This window comes from Macrotis lagotis, chromosome 4, assembly GCF_037893015.1.
Source record: "Macrotis lagotis isolate mMagLag1 chromosome 4, bilby.v1.9.chrom.fasta, whole genome shotgun sequence".
NCBI lineage: Eukaryota > Metazoa > Chordata > Mammalia > Peramelemorphia > Peramelidae > Macrotis > Macrotis lagotis.
The window spans coordinates 153,952,573-153,974,269 of NC_133661.1; the positions used below are offsets into that span (position 1 = coordinate 153,952,573).

General features: G+C 40.7%; 2 protein-coding genes across 2 annotated transcripts in view; one reads left to right on the top strand and one right to left on the bottom strand.

The window, feature by feature from the left end:
* The window catches only part of MEGF11 (multiple EGF like domains 11), a 37,297-nt gene extending 30,978 nt beyond the window's left edge, over nucleotides 1-6,319 (bottom strand). Inside the window, exons 1-4 of the mRNA XM_074236219.1 lie at nucleotides 6,278-6,319; nucleotides 5,836-5,956; nucleotides 3,866-4,029; nucleotides 3,389-3,491 (exon numbers count right to left, since the gene is read on the bottom strand). Coding sequence (XP_074092320.1) covers nucleotides 3,389-3,491; nucleotides 3,866-4,029; nucleotides 5,836-5,956; nucleotides 6,278-6,319 — 430 coding nt within the window. The remainder of the gene's footprint in view (nucleotides 1-3,388; nucleotides 3,492-3,865; nucleotides 4,030-5,835; nucleotides 5,957-6,277) is intronic.
* The window catches only part of RAB11A (RAB11A, member RAS oncogene family), an 82,201-nt gene that overhangs the window by 51,523 nt on the left and 8,981 nt on the right, over nucleotides 1-21,697 (top strand). The window contains exons 6-7 of the mRNA XM_074234437.1: nucleotides 2,969-3,155; nucleotides 4,339-4,422. The gene's annotated coding sequence lies outside the window, so the exon portion shown is untranslated. The remainder of the gene's footprint in view (nucleotides 1-2,968; nucleotides 3,156-4,338; nucleotides 4,423-21,697) is intronic.

Consider the following 21,697-nt stretch of genomic DNA (forward strand, 5'->3'; position numbering starts at 1 on the left):
CATTTATCAATGGGCACAGTTTTTGGTACCCCAAAATAATTAAAAAGTAACATTAATGCTCACTAATCACAGATAGCCCTAAGATATATAATAATAATAACAACAATAATAATAATAATAATAATATGATGATGAAAAAGTTTGAAATATTTAAGAATTACAAAAATAAGACACAGAGACACAATATAAGCAAATACTGCTGGAAAAATGGGGCTGATAGACTTGTTTGTTGTAATTTGTAAAAACCATAATACCTGAAAATGCAATCAAACTAAGTAATTCCTATATAGTGAATATCATATACTTTAAGACTTAGGGATCTTTTTTATTTGTTTTCACTTTCATACACAGTTCTATTTCTGATCCTAGTCTATAAGTTCACTCAAGGTAGGGACTGCAGCTTGGCTTTCCTTTTAGCCTGCATTGTGTCTACACCATGGAAGGAGCTTAATAAAGACTTGTAAAAATTGGCTCACTGATTCCTTGAGAATGCTTCCCTGCATGTGACTTCCCTTGTTGGTCTAGGCAAAACCACCCAAGACTTTAGCTAGCTTGCTCTTTCTGGAGTTCGCTTTCTTATAAAATAAAGTAGGGGACTGACTGGATGAATTCTAAATCTTTCCAGTTTAGAAGTCAACTTCCTCCAGTGCAAAGGGAAGAATTTGGCTTTTGAGGAAGAAGAGGAAATGCTTGACGTCAGCTGACTTTAGATTTAGCTCCTTTTTCTGACCTCTGCCCTTTTTGGAATCTCCAGTGGCCTTGCAGCCATGGGATTGAATAACTGGACATCAATAAGGTCTTTGATATGACTTCATAATTCACATTTGGGCAAATTAGCTTTGGAACAGTGGGGGACCTTGCTGAAAGGTTGCCTGTCAACGTAAGAATTTTTAAGTATTGAAAGTACTTAAAATCTTATCACTTTGATTCAAATTAAGTCAATGAAAAATTAAAATCCATTTCTATTGGTCCCCAGAGATACATCTGGGATGGAGGCCTAGGGGTTGCAATGTCTAATTTTGTAGAAAAAGACTGATGGGAGGGACAGAAGACCAGGGCTTCCACCCCCAAGCTGCCCTGAAACTTCCCAGTTGTAGCAAATGTGAGACTTCAGAGTAATCATAGCCCTGAATAATTTATCTGAGAAGCAAGAATCAGGGCCATCAGATAAGATGGCTAGAAGGTCACGGGGCGGGCTGCACCAGCTCCGTGGGAACTCGGGCACTAAGTTCCTGGTCTCCTTATACCTTTCACTTGAGGGGAGGGAAGATCATATTTGTCCAAATATAAATGATGGAGAGGGAAGGGACCTGTGTTTGAATTTCATTTCATCTTCTCATTAGCTGAATGACCTTGAGAATGGTCACTCTGCCTTTCTTGACTTCAGTTTCCAACAGCTGACTAGTAATGATAATAATTAACATTTATATCAGGTTTACTATGTATGGAGCACTATACTACTGCTTTCCAATTCTTATTTCATTTGAACCTCATAGCAAACCTGTGAGGAGGTAGCATTTTTATGCCCATTTTACAGATGAGGAAACTGAGGCAAACAGGTTAAGTGGCTCATATTTGAATTCAGGTTCTCCTGACTCCTGGCCCAGTGCTCTGACCCCATGGAGTCACCTAGTGGCCTATTTAATCTGAGGTTGAGTATGGACAGAGGATGGGACTCAGTGATTGGAAAATCCAGAATTGAATTCTTTCTCTGACCCTATTTGTTCTGTAACTTTTGGGTAAATTTCTTAACTTCTCTGAGCCCTTCAATTTTCCTCATCTGTAAAATGAAAATAGTAATGTGATAGTAATATGCAAACCATAATGTGTTCTCTAAATATGAGCTAGCATTGTTATAGCCTGTTAAGATTTGCAAAATGCTCTGCAGCACACCATCTTGTGGACGATTATGATATCACATTTAGAGTTTACAAAGTCCTTTATAGACATACTTATTTGAGCTTTTCAACCACTCTGTGATATATTATAGGTATGATTTTCTTGATTTTTAAAGTCCAGGGTCACATGTCAGTCAGCATTCGAATCCATGTCTTTCCTGATTCCAAACCCAGCTCCTTCCACTACCCCAGAGCCCTTTTAAGTATTGATATTCTTTGATCCAGAAAAGAGAGGGGATGAGGGGTCTGTTTTTAATTATGACTGATAAACTGGGAGGTTGGTACCACTGGGAAATAGTGACCTTCTCATTTATCCCTTTCTCTCTCTCTGCAAAGCAGAGACGTGGAAGAGTGAGTAGCACAGCTGAAGGGGAAGAGACCCTTCAGAAGGGGAGGTATGTACAAACAACAGACAGCATTTGGAGGAGGGAGATGGGGTTACTGGAATGGAAAGGGGCTATGTATGCAGTGTTGGGGCATCTGTTCTCTCTGATCCCCTGGTCTATAGTAAAGCAGGGAATGAAAAATCCCAAATCTGACAAGCTTGTAAGACTCGCTTATCCTCATCCCCCATACTACAGAATAGCTCTCATCTCTTGAAAATCGTAATAGCTTTAAGGAATGAGGGTGGGAGGAAGGAAGTACCTTTGGGTTGGTTAGTAAACTGAGTAATAGGGTAGTCAATCTCAGGTCATTTAGAATCTCAGAAAACCAGTGGATTTGGAGACAGAGGGCCTGACCTGGATTCAAATTCTGCTTAGGTCAAATTGTGATTTTGGCCAAGTCAGCAGTGGAGAATGAGATGGACCTCAGTTTTTTCATCTGTAAAATGAGGCAGGTGGACTAAAAGGCTGTTAAAAGTCCTTCCCCATGTTCCTAACTAATATAAAATTATCTTATGCCAAAGCTGAACCTTTTATTCTCATTTTTTATCATGCTCCTTCCTCCTCTTCAGACTCACTTCTTCCATCCCAAAATCACAATGGCAAAGAATACCACTTTCAAAGCACTTTGCTCATCGCCCTGGGAGACTGGTAGTGCCATTATTATTACTTATCCCTTTTTTACAGATGAAGAAATTGAGGATTAGAAAGACAAAGTCTCTTGTGCACTCTTTAATGTGACTCTTTAAGACCCTGCTCAGGGGTCTCTGAAGTCAAACTCCATATTTTCCACATGGCCCAGGAAGAGGCTGTTCCAACATTGACCCAGGAAGACCCTTCTGACTCCAAGAACAAAAGTTTTAGACTCAGAAAGGTAAGGACCAAAAAAGGTAAGGAGGCAAGTAAAAGACCCCTGCCTTGCTCCTAGAGTTGGAGCAGCCTTTGAGTCAGGTCCAGAGAGGGTGAGTGACCTGACAAGGTGCCTCACCCTAAAGGATAACCAAATCCTGGAAAGGGCAAGAGTATTACAGGTAGACAAATTAAGTAGCTCAGTAAAACTTCCACCAGCAAGCTCCATCCCCTGGTAGAGGGGGTAGGGAGATTTACCGGTCCAGCCTGCCAGGCAGCAGCAGTGACCTGTGATGGGGTTGCAGCCATCCGCATGACTACAATCACAGTGTTCGCTACAGTTCAGCCCATACGTTCCATCCTGAGAAAAACCAGGGAAAACCAAGAATAAATAAATAAATATTAAAACACATTCAACATACATTTACATCCATACTATGGCCTGATGCCCTGAATCGGGCCTATATAAAATCTGAATACAGCCCATAATTGCCATTATAATCCTATTTTTTCCCATTGTAGGGGTATTCCCTATGCTCAGGAATACCCAACATACAGACCAGTATGGCAAATATGCAAGACTATGTATTAGGCACTAGGGGAGATACAAATATGAATAAGAAATGGTCCCTACCTTCAAGAAGTTTATTCTCCTTAACCCAACCTCCAGACCCTTTGTAGTCACAGCAATTAAGACATTTCTACTCCCAACCTATTCTGTTCTAGGCTACTCACCGGGCAGGGCTGCTCACAGGTATCCCCTAACCATCCAGGTGAACAGGAACAGGTACCATCAATAGGGCTGCAGGCTGCCCCATTGGAGCAGGTACATGTCTCATTGCAGTTTAGGCCCCAGGTACCCCTAGGGCATGGTAGGGAGCAGTCAATCCCCTGCCACCCTGAAGAGAGGAAAACTGAGTTGGTCATCAAACCCTGGCAAAGCTGAGGGCACATTTGAACTGTGACCACCTTTTTACCTCCCCCATTATATCACCTTTGTTCAAAAATTTGCTTGGCCTAGGATGACAGATCTCTGAACTTATAACAGACAGTTCACCCCAGGGACCATACTTGAAACTTCTGTGATTCAATATAATGTGTCAGAGTTCACACTCCATTGTCATAGATATAATAGAAGCTGGATACAAGACTCATTTTGAATGGATGCATCTCACTCTGGGGCTCATGTCACAAACCTTTCTTTGCAGAGCCCAAGCAACATGGCAGAGGGAGAGAATGCAGGATATGGAGCTAGGTTCAAATCTGTCCTTGGAGACCAACTAGTAGGCAAGGTAAGTCTCTTTTACTGCATCTGATTCCTCAACTGCAAAATGGAAGTATCAATAGCTCTGAAGATCCAATGAGATTGTGTCTGTAAAATACACTACCAACCTTATAATGCTTGTATGGGGGGAGCTGCTGTTAGGAATGCAAGTATGATATGATTGTCTTGATTGTTAATATTTGGAATAAGGTTTCAGAATATGGTTTGGAAAATGCTGTCACAGCACTGTGAATTTTTTGATGCATTTTTATTTCTATGATTTCTAGATCTTCAGGTTGTCCATGTGAGCTAAGCAAGAAACAGTTATTATTTCTGTTTGATAGATGGGAAAAAAAGACTCAGAGAGACTTGCTCCAGGTCTTGTGGTATATCAGCAACAGAACTGGCCCTAGGATGCTGGTCCCAGGCCATATATCCCTTCCTGGGGAGGATCCCTAACTGGATTATAGGGGTATTGATTTAGTGCTGGAAGGGATCATAGAGAGGTACCCCCTCATTTAACAGAGAAGTAAACTAAGACCTAAAGGTGAGATGACTTTGGAGTCCTAACTGAAGTAGAGGACAGTGTTGGGCTAAAGGTCCTCAGGCAAGATTTGAAAAATTGTTCCCTCTGAGTGTTATTGTCCATTCCCTGTAGGCTTTGAAATGTACTTGGGACAGGTACCAGCATCATAAAATAGAAAGCTGAGTGACACAAGGAGACATGCTATTCCCCGCCTTCTCTAATCCCAGTTAAGGCCTGTGGGCCTGGACAATGGGATGAGAGCATTTCCTTGGTAGGCACAGTTTCTTGTAGGCATCTGTAATCAGCAAGGCTCCCTGGCATGGCATAGATGAGTAGGTGAGTAGAGGGGACCTGAAATCACTTATAAGTTTCATAGGATTAGTCTTGGGATAAGTGGACCTTAGATGATGAAACAAATGATTGCATCATGAAGAAGGGACCTAGGGGCAGCTAGGTGACTGACACCTAGACCTGGAAGCAGGAAGACCTGAGTTCAAATCTAGCCTCAGACACTTAATGATTATCTAGCTGTGTGACCTTGGGCAAGTTACAACCCCATTGCCTTGCAAATTCCCCCCCAAAAGGGACCTAACTTGTTCAAAATCACACAGACAGAAGAAAGAAAAGCTGGAATAATAGTAATAATAATTAACATTTATATAGTGCCTGCTTTGTCAGGTGCTGGCTATGTGCTTTACAAATATTTTATTTGATGCTTGTAACCACCCTGAAAGGAAAAGTGCTATTTTTATCCCATTTAACAGATGAAGAAACTTAGGCAAACCGAGGTTATGTGACTTGCTCAAGGTCACACAGCTAGTGAATGTCTGAGTGACTACAGAAAGACAAATAAAGGCAATCCAAGGCCAGCCTAGAAGGACTGGGGAAGTCGGTGATGTGGGGAAGGCGCATTACCTTCTTTACAGGTGCAGGTGCCATCTATGGGGGAACAGGTGCCCTCATTCTTGCAGTTGCATACAGAGGAGCAGTTGGGGCCATATGTCCCGGAAGCACAGGGCATAGCACAGACTTCACCCTATGAAATGAGAACCAAGGACAGGGGTGAGGTCCCCACCTCTTAAGGACAAGTCCCGCCTGTTGGGCATGGTCAGGGTACAGTCAGGATGCCTGGTGGACAGCTCTATGGCTCTTCAAAGATACCTAAGACAAGGGCTTAGGGAAAATGGTGCCCTGTTGACCTTCCTGGATGGGACAAGGAATAAGAGGGGCCTTAGGTCCTGTGACCTTGACCTGGGTCCAGACCTGGCCAACTGTGGGAGAGAAGAACCTTCTTCTCTGCTTGTGAACTTTCAGAAAGCAAATGTTAGTTCAGAGGCTACATGAGCGGTAGAGCAACCGGAACGAGGGTGGCAGCATTCCCACCATACTCTGCCTTCATTGTGCTGCACTGGGTCTGGTGTGTTCATTTTAGGACATCCTGTCTCCCCTCTGTCCCTTTCTTCCCACCACCAGATGGCCTGTTGCAGCTTGGCCCCCAGCCCATTTGTCAACTCCCTCATTACCCAGAAAATCCTTATTTTCCCAGGGTTATAAATAACCCATAAAAACATATCCAGGGCACCTAAGGCCTCCACTCTGATGCAAATCCCCTTGACTATTTGTAGTTTTCTCTTGAAAGGTTTGCTTTACTAGCTGTAGGGACATTCATCTCCAAGCCTCATCAAGGGTTTCCCAGCTCCAGGCATTAGGGCTGACTCACCTGGAATGTTCTGAGGGAACCCTGGGGCCTGAGCAGCTTCAGAAGATTGCTCTAAATAGGACTCTTCCCACCCACAGGCACCTGAAGGTTGACTCGCCTCACTGCTCTCTCATAGCAAGTAATCAATAACCCCTCCCCTTTGCAATGCAGTCTTCAGCACTCTCACATCTTCCAGTCTCACCCAATCCCCATGACAGCCCGTGAGCTCAGCTTGGCATTTTACACATGGGAAACCGAGGTTTAGAGAAGTTCACCCAAAGTCATCCAGTTAGTTTTCAACAAAGCTAGGAAAAGACCCCCAGTCATTGGACTTTCAGTTTTGCCAGCAACTCTGCAACGTTCCACGTTTCTTCTTGGGGAACAAGCAAAAAGATCTCAGTGAATTTGCAGGGGTAGATGCTGGGGCAAACCCTGTACTTGTCTCTGTAAATATTTCTGTATAACTTGGAATCTGATGTTTGTTCATATATTTAACCTCCTAATTCCCAGTTTCTTCTTTTATAAGATGAAATGATAAGATCATAGCTTTAAAACTAAAAGGGACATTGAGACATTGAACTAGATCACTTCTCAAGTCCCTTCTATTTCAAAACTGATTAATTATAACATCTGTAACCTACCATCAACATGAGTAGGTAGGGCATGAATTATTTAAAGAGATGAACTTTAGAGTTATAAAAACAGAACTAAACCAGCAGTCCAAAGAGTCCACAGTGCAGTCCCAGCTCTGCCCTTGGAATTAGGTAATCATAGGGGTGCTAAGGTAGAGGGGGGTGTCTTAGCTCAGCTCTTCTTCTCTGAGGGCACGAGTTGCTGTAGGATGGGTGAGAGAAGCTTCCTTTCTGTCTTCAAGCTACATTCCAGTAAAGAGGAAATCTCCTGAGACTTTGCCCTCAGGTTTTTCATTTTTCCCTCACTTCATTGGGTTTCCCTAGAGGACCCTGTCCTTCATGTGAAAGAAGATACATACACCTCTTACAATGTCATTTCATGGGATAGCAGCTAGGTAGCACAGTGAATAGAGTGTTAGTCAGGAATGTCATCTTCATGAGTTCAAATTTGACCTCAAATACTTAGTAGCTGTCTATGTTAGCAGTCACTTCACCTTGTTTGCCTCAGTTTCCTCATCTGTAAAATGAGTTGGAGAAGGAACTCTCCACTGGAGTAGAGAATATACCACTCCAGTATCTTTGCCAAGAAAAACCTAAATTGAGTCATAAAGAGTCAGATACAATTGATTAAAAACTGAAACACTACCACCAAAATAATAATAATAATAATAATAATAAAACTTTGAAAGCAATTTATATCCATGCGCTTACTTCATTTCTCAAAATCATAGCTCTAAATATATATTACAGATGAGGAAATTGAGGCCCAGGGAAGTTAAATGACTTACTATCACACAGGTAATGTTATTTGGCCCTTACAACAGGCCTGTAAGTAGGTGCTATTATTTTTCTATGTGTAGATAAGGAACTGAGGTAGATACTTTTATTATACCTATATTTATTATACCTATCTGTAATTCCATTAGTGCATTGAAATCTGGAAGAAGAATTCCTTTTACCCATGAAAATAGGGACTTAACTGGGATTTAGAGATTTAGATCTTTCTGGGGTAATAGGTTATATGACTTATCCAAGGTCACAAAAGCTATTAAGTGTTGGAGACAAGCTTTGAACCCAGGTCTTCCTGAATCCAAGTCCATTACTGTGTAGCAAACTGCTCATGAACTTGGTGAAATGATCTTGGATCAGAGATAATACTGTGAAGTTATTTTTCACACTTTGTCTAAAACTCCATTGCTGTCCCAACAGGATCTTTCTTCCCCAGAGAGTACCACATACTCCAGAACTCTTTCTCTCTTCCCCAAACCAAAGGCTGCCCATTCTGTGTCTTCTCCCCTCAAAATTATATTCTCTGAAGGTGCTAGCCAGCTAGAGTATTTATTCCTTAAATACTGCCAAACACATTAGTTCACTTGGCTTTTTTAGAAAAATATCATAGTATTGGAACTAGAAGAATGATCAGATCACCTATTACACCCCTCCCCTTTCCTTTTACAGAAGAACAACCTGAATCCCAGAGAGGGGGAAATGAATGGCCTAATGTGGCCCAGGTGTTTCATAGAAAAGCTGAAATATGAATCCAAGTCTTCTAACTCCTGATCCAGGGTTTATTCCAGGACAGAAAGGGAGATGGGGTGGGGGGAGGGATGAAGGAAGAGCCCTGAGGTATTATTCCTTCCAAGTAACATCAATATTTTAGAGGGAGAATTCTGGAGAAGGTTCAAAGGAAGGAATAACTGTGGGAGCTTCAAGTACTGAAATAGAATGCTGCAGTAAATATTTGGGGGGTATTAGGAGGGTGGAGAGGCATGGGGATGGTCTTCCTTAGATCTTAAGGCTTGCCTTTGATAGATGTCCCTGGTTCCATGATTGAGATGTAGAGCAGGAGCCTAGTAAATCATGACCTACCCAAGGTCACCCAGCTTCTGAAGGGCAAAAGAGGGACCAGATCCCAAGTCTCTTCCCTTCCAGCTAAGTTCTCTTACCCCACAATGCTTTCCCACAAAACCTTAACTTTGATATAACACCCATTTGTTCCTGCTGTCTGACTGCTCTCAGCACCCCTGCCCTTGGGGAAATGGCCCATCTTCTGCAGCACATCTATTCAAACACTTTCATTCATTGGGTGAAGGAAGTAGAAGAAATAGCAGGCCACATTATCCCTTCCTTCTGCCCCCAAATCCAGTTTCCTAGTGCTGCAGCTGGGCTCTCTGAACAATGTCTGCCAAGCAAGCTCTATTTCATAATTCTGTGGGTGGGGAATCACTATGAACTCTTACCTCTAGCTCTATAGGTGCATTAATTATAGATTTGGGCATCAGCTATTAACATCTTGAACCTGATTTGAAAGAGAGCTCCTAGAAAGACCCAGGTTCTACTAAGGAGAGGCAAATCTCATCTCCTCTGTCCTGCCTGCCTAACCACTGAAAGCGGCAGTGTGGTGTTTTGACCCCATTGGGTAATGAATCCTATGTTGTATTAAATTTGTTTCAAATGTTGTTTATTGAATTTTCTCCTTGCAATATGCTACTCTGGAGCACTCCCCTATTTAGGAAAATTAATCAACAGCTGCGCATCTTATGTTGATTATTCGTTTTCCTTATGATGTGCCGGAGGTTAATGAGTGTGTTCGGATGTGGAAGAGTGACAGGGAGTGGGTCTAATTTTTTTCCTATGTTTTTTGAGAGAGACTAAAACAAGTCAGTGTTTTAGTCCCAGGGTTTCCAGAAGCAGGAAGATATTCATGTTCCTTTTCAGAGAATCATTTACTCAATCCCCACATTTTACAGATGAGGAAATTGAGACCCAGGGTCAGATAGTAACTTGCCTAAGGCTGTAAAGGGAAGTAAGCAGTCTTTAGGATTTAGCCTTTTTAGGCATAAGGGTCCCTAGGGTATGACCTGTTGCCCTAGGTGCTATTGATGTGAGATGTGGAGGGATCCCAAGATGGCACTGGCAGTGGATCTGCATGACCTGGGTTTGAATCAGATCTCTCCCTTGCCACCTAATGACCTTGCAACTTGGACAAGTCTCTTGATCTCTTTCTACCACAGTGTTCTCGTCTCATAGATTATGTTGGTTAAATTAAATGGTTTCATTCCAGTTTTTTTTCATCTCCTCTGTGACCCAAGGATGAGTTAGATGGAGCTGAGCATCAATTCTGGGAGAGAAGAAGGAAGGAAGTAGAACTGCCAGCTGATGCTTAATTATTTCCCACTTCCAATTTAACATGAGCAAGTCCTTTCACAACTTTGGGCTCCAGTTTGTCTTCCTGCAGTGTGCAAGTTATTGGATGAATTGATCTTAAAGGCCCCTTATAGCTTTCTTTATGTTTCTGTGCATCAAGGACTTTAATAGTAAAGCCTAAGGTTTATGTATGCATATACAGTTAGCCTATAGCTTACCTGGATGAGTGGGGGAGTTGGCAACCACCTCTCTCCCTCTTTCAACTCTCCCATTTAGCTAAGTACTGCCCTATGGTAAGATTCTCTCTGCTCTTGTCCCTTACTCCTAACTCATCCCCTTGGACTGATATACTCCTAGCTTCAGCATACCAATGGATAGACCGTCCCTTGGCCATTCATTATAACTTGATTTGCTGGGATGCTCAGGAGGCAGAGGTAGGATGTCCACTGTAATATGTCTAGGGCTCTACTAGGTATATTCCTCTTCAACATCCTGTCCCTCAAATGGATTTGGTCAAAATGAAGGGATTTGAAATGGCTGGAGAATATCAGACTTTATAGACCACAAACTCTTTGAAGGCAGGAAATGGTTTTCCATTCACCTAGCCCTTATTAAGCACCTTCTATATTACAGCTCCTGTAATAAGCATTTTATCTTAGTGTTCTCAATAGATGTTTAATAAATGTTTGTGGATTAATTTCTAAACCATGGGTTAGAATCAAGCAAGTTTGGATGGGGGTGGGTCGGGGGGAGAGTGGAAGGAACTTGGGTTAAGACCTGGAATGGGGATGATTGAAAAAAATAATATACCCAAGAGCTCCTAATTAGAGACTCTCCTCCCTCTGCTAAGGGAAAAATGGCACTTCGTGGCTACATATTTCAGGGGAAAAAATTGAACTCTATTTCCTCCTGAGTCACATTATCTCCTCAGTTTCCCAATTTTCTCTGGGTCAGTTCCTCCTGCTTTTCTAAACCTCAATTTTGCTCATTTGCAAAATAGAGTTAATAATACCATTTTTATCTGCCTAAAATGGTTATTATAAAGAGATCATGGGATCATAGATTAGAGTTGATTGGGATGAAGTTCAGGTAATTTGGTATATCTCCCTTACTTTGCAGATAAGAAAAATGAGACTAGAGAAGTTAAATGGCTAGCCCAAAGTTACCTAGGAAGGAAATGTCATTTGACTCTCACAACAACTCCATAAGTAGGAGCTATTATTATATACATATTAAATAAAGGGAAACTGAGACCCAGAGAGGGTAAGTTACTTGCCCATGGTCATAGAGAAAGTGGCAGAACTGGGATTTGAACCCAGATCTTCTGCTCCAAATTCACCAAGCACTCTTTTCCTACCACTCAATGGATAGGGCTCTGAGTTTCAATCATGAAGACCCAAGTTCAAAGCTAGACTCAGATATTTTCTATTTGTGACCCTAGGCAAGTCAATCTGCCTCAGTTTCCTCAACTGTAAATAACAATTACATTTCAGAGTTATTATGAGAATTATATGAAATAACATTTGTAATGTACTTTGCATGGTACCTGGTCCAAAGAAGCAGCTATCTAAAATGTCTATTCCCTTCTTTCCCCATTATGGATAATGTACATGCAGAAAGCTCTTTGGGAACTCTATAACACTAAACAAATTATGCTATTATTATTGATCAGTACATCTGTGAACCCAGCTAGCCTCCTTTCACAGATCTTCAAACCCTTCAGTTGCTTAAAAGGTTACTTAGTCCTTAGTCCTGCTTCTAGACACTGCCCTATTCCAGATGAATGTTTGTGATCCTGTGTTCCCTTGAAATCTTATTTTTCTCTCTTGAAAATGCTAGAGTAGATGACATTGCAATCTCCTTTAGTAACTGGTCCTTCTCTTCCCATCCTCAAGGGACTGGGGATAAGGTCCCCAAATGGGTTGCAAATCTCAGTTAAGCTTTTCTAGGGGAAGGAAATTACATGGGGCCCACTCAGTGGGGTGGGGTGGGGTGGGGTGGGGAATAAATTTCTGACCACTGGACTTTGGCAGCTCCCCCAATACAGCCAAATCTCCCTGGACCTAATTAGAGTGTTGCTGATGAAGCAGGACTGAGCTGCCAGCATTTGCAATGTTTGGAGGAGAAACTCTGAATAAAGTATGAGAATTGGAGAATCAGTAAGGAAGGAGAGAGGAATGGAATTCCCTTATCATGTCTGCCCTGTCCTTGGTGCCGACCAGGCAGCTGATGTGGGTGTAAGGAGAGTGAAATATTTCCATTTTGGAATGTGATTGAAGGTCAGAGCTGAGAAGCCTTAATCACTAGCAGCTAGATATTGCCATGGATAGAGTATTTGACCTGGAGTTATGAAAACCTGAGTTCAAATCCAGCCTCAGACCTGTGTGACCCTGTGCAAGTCACTTAACTTTGTTTGCCTCAGTTTCTTCATCTGTAAAATGAGTTGGAGAAGAAAAGGGCAAACCACTCCAATTCTTGAGAAAATCTCAAATGGGTCACCAAATGCTGGCATGACTAAAACAACCAAGCAACAACATTAGCTTTCATAGTCACTAATCTTCAATCCCACCCCAAAGGCATTTTAGAACAAATCTTGATACCCGGTGGTAAGATAAGACACTAGAACAAGAACACCATCCTTGTCCTTAGGGAGCCTACATTCTTGTGGGGAACTTGGGGGTTATACTTCTGGGGTTGCTCAAGCTGGTCGCTCTCATTCTTCACTATTGAAAATAATCAATTCTGGAGCTTCTGCTCTTCAGACTCTGAGAGTGCCTTTGACTGAGCTGGTTTCCCTGGGTCTCAGTTACCTCATCTATGAAATGAAGGGATTGGACTAGAGCATTTCTAAGGTTCCTCCTAGATCTCAATTCCATGATTTCCACTGTCTATCGTCACTTGTGGCAGGTCACAGCAGTAATAATGAGGATGACTAAGGTAAGAGTAGGGAATAGCATGGTATTAATATCATTTTCTGGTTTTCTCTATGATATTTTCCTGACATGGTTCATGCTTACTGGCCATCCAGTAATGGACATCTGTGTTGATTTCTGTTTCATGATTCCTGCCCAGTTTTCTGTCTTTGTTTACCCTGGTGAATTCTGACTTGACTCTAGAGCATTCTAGTTATCCTTTGGATTCAGTTTTGGAACACATTCTTCCCCAATGTGTTCTCCCTCTGCAGTCTGTCATTTACCCTTGATCATCTTCATCCCTGGCTTTATCCTTAAAAAAAAAAGCAGGGAGTGGCTTAGCAGTGCAGAAATCTGTATCCATCCCAAGAAAATCACAGGAGAAATCTTTTTTGACATTGGGAAGACTGTTCCATCTCTTGTTAACCAATTTCTCCTTCCCTAACTTGGACTCAGACCTCTCTCCACATCTTCCCCATCCCCCACCACATCCCAGCTAAACCCCATTCTCCAAAGGAGGAAAGTTGATCTTGGCCCAAATAATGCTATAGTATTTTCCCCAGAGCCTTTTAAACTATCTTTCCTATGAGCATAGAATGTTGTTTCTGAGCACAAATTGGGACTGAATTTATGAGATTGCTCTTCCAAGATTGGCAGAATGCATATGGCCCCAATCAGTCATCTTTTCATTTCATTATTCCTTCCTCCCCTTTTAAAGTACCAATAAAGTTCACTCTGAGTGGTGCCTCTGGAACTGCTGGGAAGGCTGTGCCTTGTGTCTGTGCATGTATTGTCATTGGAGTAAGTGTCTTCCAAATGGGTTGCGTTGTATGTATACATATCTGAAAGATAGCCATGTTGTGGTTGGATATGATGCTAACATATTCAACACGATAGGCATTAACTTGAGTCTGCACTGATCCGCTTGTCCAATGAATCTTGGTTAGGTAATCCTGAGGTAGAGTCAATCCTTAACAATAATATTCCGGAGTTTCTTTAGCATGTTAAGACTGAAAAAAACACTTTCCTCAAAACTCCTTTGTGAGATCAAAAACCCAAGTTCTATTATTTGCTTTAGATGATGAGAAGACTGAAACTCCTCAGAAATGAAAAGTGACTCATCTACAGTCCCACTGCTATCGAGGGTCAGGGCCAGGCTCTGAACCTGGGTCTTCTAAAAGCAGTGCTCTTTCCACCAGGCCATTCTTGCCTCTGTGTAAACAAGAAAGGTTGAAGTCTCCTCCAGGGCTAAAACTCTTCAACTCTATGAAATATTTTGCATATGTACTCAGGGTATGGGGTGTGTGTGTGTGTGTGTGTGTGTGTGTGTGTGTGTGTGTGAGAGAGAGAGAAGAGAGAGAGAGAGAGAGAGAGAGAGAGAGAAATGAAGAGAGGGAGAGAGATAAACTGAAAAGAGAGGGAAAAGAAGGGAATGAGAAAAGGAAGGGGAGACAGAAGGAGGGAAAGAGGAAAAGAGAGAATGAGAGGAAGAGTGAAAGGGAGAAAGAAGAGAGAGAAAAAAGGGGAAGAGAAACTGAGAAAGAGGTAAAGGAAGCGAATGAGAGAGGGAAGGAGTGAGGGAGAGAGAGAGAGACAGAGACAGTGAAACAGAGAGAGGGAGAGAGGAACAAGTGCCCACTGGGGTCCACAGCTAGATTTAACTTAGTTCAGACCTTTGGCCCTCAGTCATACCCCAATACTGTGTAGCCCTGAATATCCAGGGTTAGTTTTGAGAAGAGAAACAGTAAGCATTAAACATTGAGATAAATACAATCACTTATTGATCACAGAATCATTAAAAAACAATTACAAACCAAAGGTAAATAAGGCTGAGGATATAAAGCCAATAGGATTTTCCATCAGAAAAATTGCAGGCAGCTTAGAGATCAATAGACTGGCAGTCTGCCATAGGCCTCAGCATTTTTTTTTAAAAAGTTGGTTTCCTTAGGATCCCAAAGGATTCTTTCCTTTATTCCTGTACAGGGTCTAGAGCTGGACATGTCACCCTGTTTATTAGGAACTTGCTGACTACTTAAGGCTCCAGAAATTTCAGAGAACAGGTTCAATAGCAACCATGCCATATGGTCCTGTGTCAGAATATGATGTTTAGGTGGATTGGGATAGGGTCTGAAGCCTATGGGAGGCTCCCTTCCCTGGGCCTTGATCAAATGGGTCTCCAGAATTCAGTATGAGAGATGCAAGGCAGCTACAATGACCATAATCTTGAAATCTGGGGAGAAAGGCAAGGAGGGAGCATCATTTACTCTTATTATTCTGGGATCTTGATACCTCTCCCCAGGGCAGGAAATAGGACTAAGTGATTTAACTTGTACCCACCCCCATGAAGATTGGCATCTGTCCTCAAATTTTTGTGTACTTCTGAAAGATCTGTGGCAGATGGGCTTGGTGTTTAAAGACTATTGGAAATTAGGTCAAGGTCTTGGATTTGAAGGGGAGGGAGACAATCTAGATTCTGTACTGTTTCGCCATTATAGATTTCAGGGTTTAACCCTGTCAAATAGTTTGCAAATCTGTGAGCCACTGCCCACATAGAGCTGGTGGGAGTGTGAATGGTTCAGTGCACATTCATCCCCATTCCTAGAAACACTACTCAGGATAAGCCACAAAAATCTTAGAGATGTATTAGCTAGTCTTTTATATAGCCATTGAAATAGCCTTTAAGACTTTAAATAGCTAGACCTTTAAGGCTTGCAAAAGTCCTTAACATACATCACCTTAGCTAATTCTTGTTCCCTTATTCCATTTTACAGATGAGGAAACATGTTCAGAGCTCATCCTCCCCATGTCCATTTCTGGACCATCACTTTCCTACCCAAAGTAACACATTCATTCACTGTTGACATTCCCACCCCCACATTCCTTTGGGATGTACATGATAGTGGGAGAATCCTACCTAATTTCTTTAATGCTGCTCTCAAGGAATTAACTTGTATCTCTTATATCCATTAATAGGGAGGTGAAACTTTGAACTTTTTTTTATTAGTTTTTCTTCTCTGCCCCTAACCTGAGTAATTTATTCATGACCTTTCCCTGCAACATCTTTAGTTTTCTAGACATAATCATGTCCTCTGGCAGGAATCCTTTCCCCTGCGGGTGTTACTAATTACTCCCTGCAGATGGGCTTATTGGTGCTAAAGATAACACGGGAGGAAGGAGGCCGGGTAGGGAACGGGTTTCATTAGTTGGGAGAAGGAAGAGAGAGAGGGAGAGGAAGGGGGGGTGGTGGAGGCAGAGAGGTAGTTTGATGTCTGAGAAGAAAAAGTGAGCTCCTTGGGGAGAGGCAGAATTTTCCACTGGTGCCTGATGGGGGATAAAATAGGGTCTCATCTACTCCCTCCCTCCTTACTGCTCCCCCCCTTGTGAAACTTAAATGCCATCTATTATTATCCTTTACAATTCAGCTCCAGTCTATCTTTCCACGTTTACTGTAATTCCTTTTCATTCCCTCTATGTTCAGCCAAGCTAGTTTACTGGCTGTCTTCTATAGGCCATTCCATCTCCCTTCTGTATACCTTTGCCCAACCTGTGCCCCAATTCCCAGATTGTATTTACTCCTTGCCTCTGTCTCTTAAATTCTCTACTTTACTTTCTTTAAGGCTTAACTGAGTAGCTTCTTTCTGCAAGAGGTCTACAATTTCCATACCCTGCACTACCCTCAATAACCAAAATTGGGAGCATCCATCCTTCTAATTACTCAAAACAATTTTTTTCTTAATCATACATTATTTCAAGTATAGGGAACTTACAGGGAAAAAAACTTCTATTAGCATCTATTGAAACTTGCTCTGCAACTTTTTGAGGGTGGCCTAAGGCAATGATCTCCAAAGTGGGACCCGGACCCCTGGGAGATTGTGATGGAGGAGGCCATTGATGCCCAATGGCAATTAGATAGCACATTTATAGAGGACTTGGTTGTTTCATGTGACTTCTTCCTTGTTGTTTAGAAGCACGTGAGTAGGAACAAATAGACAGATGGTGGGAGTGCTCTAGGGTTGAGATTTGGCAGAAGTGATAAGAAAAAGGGGGCAAGAGATTTGAGAGTTAAGGACATTATACAGTTGAATTGATTGGCCAGAGGGTAATGTTTGAGGAGGAAGGAGCAGAGGCCAAGATAGTAGATGAGATGAAGTGGAGGTGGGAGAAGGTCTTGATGAGGATGAAAAATTGGTTTGGATAGGTTGAGGCACAAAGAGAGATTGAAGAATAGGAGATTATGGTGAAATTTTAGAGAAATTTTAGACTTCTGAATCAGGAAGATAGAACACTTGAAGGTAACAACAAGATCAAGGGTATGGCAGAGGGGGAGTGAAAGTAGAGGTGATAAGAGATGAGGATCCTGATGAATTGGTAAGCCTGGGCTTCTGATAGGTATGTCAACTTACATATTATTTTCAATAAGTATTTAAGTACTAGTAGGTATCACACTATACTAAGTATTAAAGATATGAAGAAAAAAGGAAAACAGTTCCAGCCCTTAAGGGATTACATTCAATTGAGGTTGGGGGAAGGAGGGTGGAAACATGTATACAGGTAAGTAAATACAAAATATACAGAAATTAAATTCAAGATAAGTTAGAGGGATTGTTAACAACTGGAGGACAGAGCCAAGCCATGAATGGAGTTTGGAATTCTAAGAGGTGCAGAAGAGGAAGGAGTTCATTCTAAATATGGAGGTCAGCCTATGGACAAGGTCATGGAGCTCAGCCTATGGACAAGGTCATGGAACAGCCTATGGACAAGGTCATGGAGGTCAGCCTATGGACAATGTCATGGAGTTCAGCCTATGGACAAGGTCGTGGAGCTCAGCCTATGGACAAGGTCGTGGAACAGCCTATGGACAAGGTCATGGAGCTCAGCCTATGGACAAGGTCGTGGAGGTCAGCCTATGGACAAGGTCATGGAGCTCAGTCTATGGACAAGGTCGTGGAGGTCAGCCTATGGACAAGGTCACAGAGACTAGCAATGGAGTGTTATATAGGCAAACTAGGAAGTCAGTTTGGCTGTGATGCTGAATTCTGGAGAAGAGTAATCTTCACTAAGTTGGGAAATAGATGATTTGGAGTCAAATTTGGGAAGAACTTAAAATGCCAAACAGGGGAGTGTGTATTTTATCCTAAAAGCAATATTGGGTTGATAAAGTTTTCTGAGCAGGAAAATGGTATGAATCAACTAATATTTTAGGAAAATCAATTTGGCATAGGTATTCTAGTGCATTGTTGGTGGAGCTGTGATTTGGTCTAGTCATTCTAGAAAGCAATTTGAAACTATGCTCAAAAAACTATTAAACTGTGCAAACTCTTTGACCCACTTTGAGTTTATATCCAAAAGAAATAAAAGAAGGAATAAACCCACATGGACAAAAAAAAAATTAAAGCAGTTTTTTTTGTGATTGCAAAGACTTGGAAACTGAGGGGATGCCTATCAACTGGGGAATTAAAACTGTGGTAATTGAATGTAATGGAATACTTGTGCTGTAAGAATTAATGAAAGGTTTATGACCAAACAAAAGTTAGACACAATTGTAGGAAGTAAAATAGGTCATTTTGATTGGATGAAATTAAAAAGGTTTTGTACAAACAAACTAATGCTACTAAAATTAGAGGGAAAACAGAAAGCTGGGGGGGATTTACGGCAAGTTTCTCTGATAAGTTCTTATTTTTCAAAAATATAGGGAACCAAGCCAAATTTATAAAAATTGATTATATAGTCAAAGGATATGAACAATTTTCAACAGAGGAAATCAAAGCTATCAATAGTTACATTAAAAATGCTCTAAATCACTATTGATTAAAGAAATGCAAATTAAAACAACTCTGAGATACCACCTCCTACATATTAGATTGTCTAACATGATAAAAAAAAAAGGAAAAGGACAAAAGCTTGAGGAGAAGTGAAAAAAATTGGGACTGCTGGTGGAGTTGTGAACTGATCTAACCATTTTGGAGAACAATTTGGAACTATGCCCAGCAGGTTATAAAACTACACATACCCTTTGATTCAGTAATACCACTACTTGGTCTATATTCCAAAAAAGTTTAAAAAAGGGGGGGAAGAGACTTATTTGTGTAAAAATATTTATAGTAGTTCTTTTCGTGGTGACTAAGAATTGGAAACTGAGGGGCTATCCATCAAGAGAGGAGTGACTGAACAAGTTGTGGTATATTATTATGATGGAATATTATTGTGCTATAATAATGTTGATCAGCATGATTTCAGAAGAACCTAGAAGGACTTAGGTGAATTGATGCAGAGTGAAATGAATAGAACCAGGAGAACATTAAACACAGTAACAGTAATATTGTATGATAATCAATTGTGAATGTTTAGTTAGTCTCAGCAATACAGTCATCCAAAACAATCCCAGAGGACTTAAAATAAAAAAAAATTGTTATCCAACTCTGGAGAAAGAACTGATGGCATCTGAAATCAGACTGAAGCATTATTTTTCACTCCTTTCTTTTTTCATTTTTTTTTGGTTTAAGTTTTCTTCTACAAAATGACTAAATTGGAAATATATTTTCATGATTGCACATATATAACCTATATCAGATAACTTACTCTTGGGGGGGGAGGGAAAGGAGGGAAGGATAGTATTTAGAACCTAAAACTTTAAAAAAAACCTGAATGTTTAAAATCATTTTTACATGTAATTGGGGAGAATAAAATATTATTTAAAGAAAAGGAAAATGACATATCTATACAAAATAATTATAGTAGTTCTTTTGTGGTAACAAAGAGTTTGAAATGGAAGGGATGTTCATCAACTGGGGAATGACTGAACATATTAAATATATAGATATATATATGTGTGTGTGTGCATATATAATATATATATATATATATATATATATTATATATGTTTCTGTGTTCCAAAGGTAACTGAGTTTCTGTGGATGCAGATGTATGGAGCTCTCCCCCTTCCAAATCCCTTTCTGGGGGATTTCCATTTCACTGGTGCCCTCCAGAACCACAGTTCTATCAATACCAAATTTCCACAGTTCTATCATTACCAAATTTCCTTCATTTTAGACCATTTCCTTTCATAACCTTTACATACTCCTGTATTCACAGGAGTGGTGGCAGGGGAGGACCAGCTCCAGTTCCTGGTAATTAAAGACACTAATAAGAACATCAGAGAGTAGAGGTTAGGGGAAGAGAGATGAACAACTTTAAAAAAAAAGTACAATCAGCAGTTTCCTCCAATAAAGTTCTACAAACCACAAGGACCCAGTAAAAGAGACCAGATTCAGCCTTTAGTGAAATGAAACCAAATTTTAGTTCTTCATTTTGTGGGTTTTGTGTCTGTTTGCTTGAAGGCCCATGATGATTTCACCTCGAGTCAATTATAAATGTTGGCTGAAGAGCATCAAATGGCGGAGTAGGTATTGGAAAGGGTATGTGACTTTTGGGAATGACCAATGGACTCTTCTTTCAGACTTTTCCATGGTGTAGCTTTATGACCACAGGTAAATCACTTCACCTATATGTTGTCTAGTTTGTAAAATCAGTGTTTCTCAAACAAATTTGATTGTGTAACATTTGGGGTCTCAAATATTCTGAAAGGAACACCAAATGCTGGCCTATAGGTATGGGATACTTATGATTAAGGATTATCAGGGAAATTTTGGATCACAGTAGGAAAATTAAGTTTATTTTTATAGTGAATAATTGCTGACATTTCTTGATATATAATTCATATATATATAATATAACATATACACACCTATATTAAATGTGTGCACACACACACACAAACACACACACACACACACATATATATATATATATGCATATTGGATCAGATCTGTACCTGTAATTTACTTAATAAAGTAAATTCACTCTACCAATGGACATTGGCAGATGATCTGTCATAAGTGGTCTTGGAGAGTGACCAGGAGTATTGAGAGATTAAGTGATTCCCCCAAGGTGACCCAGTCAATATATGTCAGAGGTGGCACTTGAATCCAGGTCTCCTTGATACTTGATTCTAGTTCTTTATCTACTATTGATATTTTATCATGGGAAAATGTGGGGTTTTTTGTGGTAACAAAGAGTTTGAAATTTCATATATATATATATATATATATATATATATATATATATATATATATATATATATATATTCAGGAATTTACTATCATTTCTATTCTAGCTAGAATTCAGTTGTCCAACTAAGACAAATAAGTCACTATATCAATTCATGTCAAAAAATCGATCAATATTTATGAAGTACCTACTTACTATGTGCTAAGAACTGGATACTAATCAAAATAAGAGAAAAGGAGCAAGAAAGAGGTGTTTCCAAAGAATTTGGGGAAGCTTGTTGAAAAATTTAATTATTGCTTTCCAGATTGGTATTTTCATGT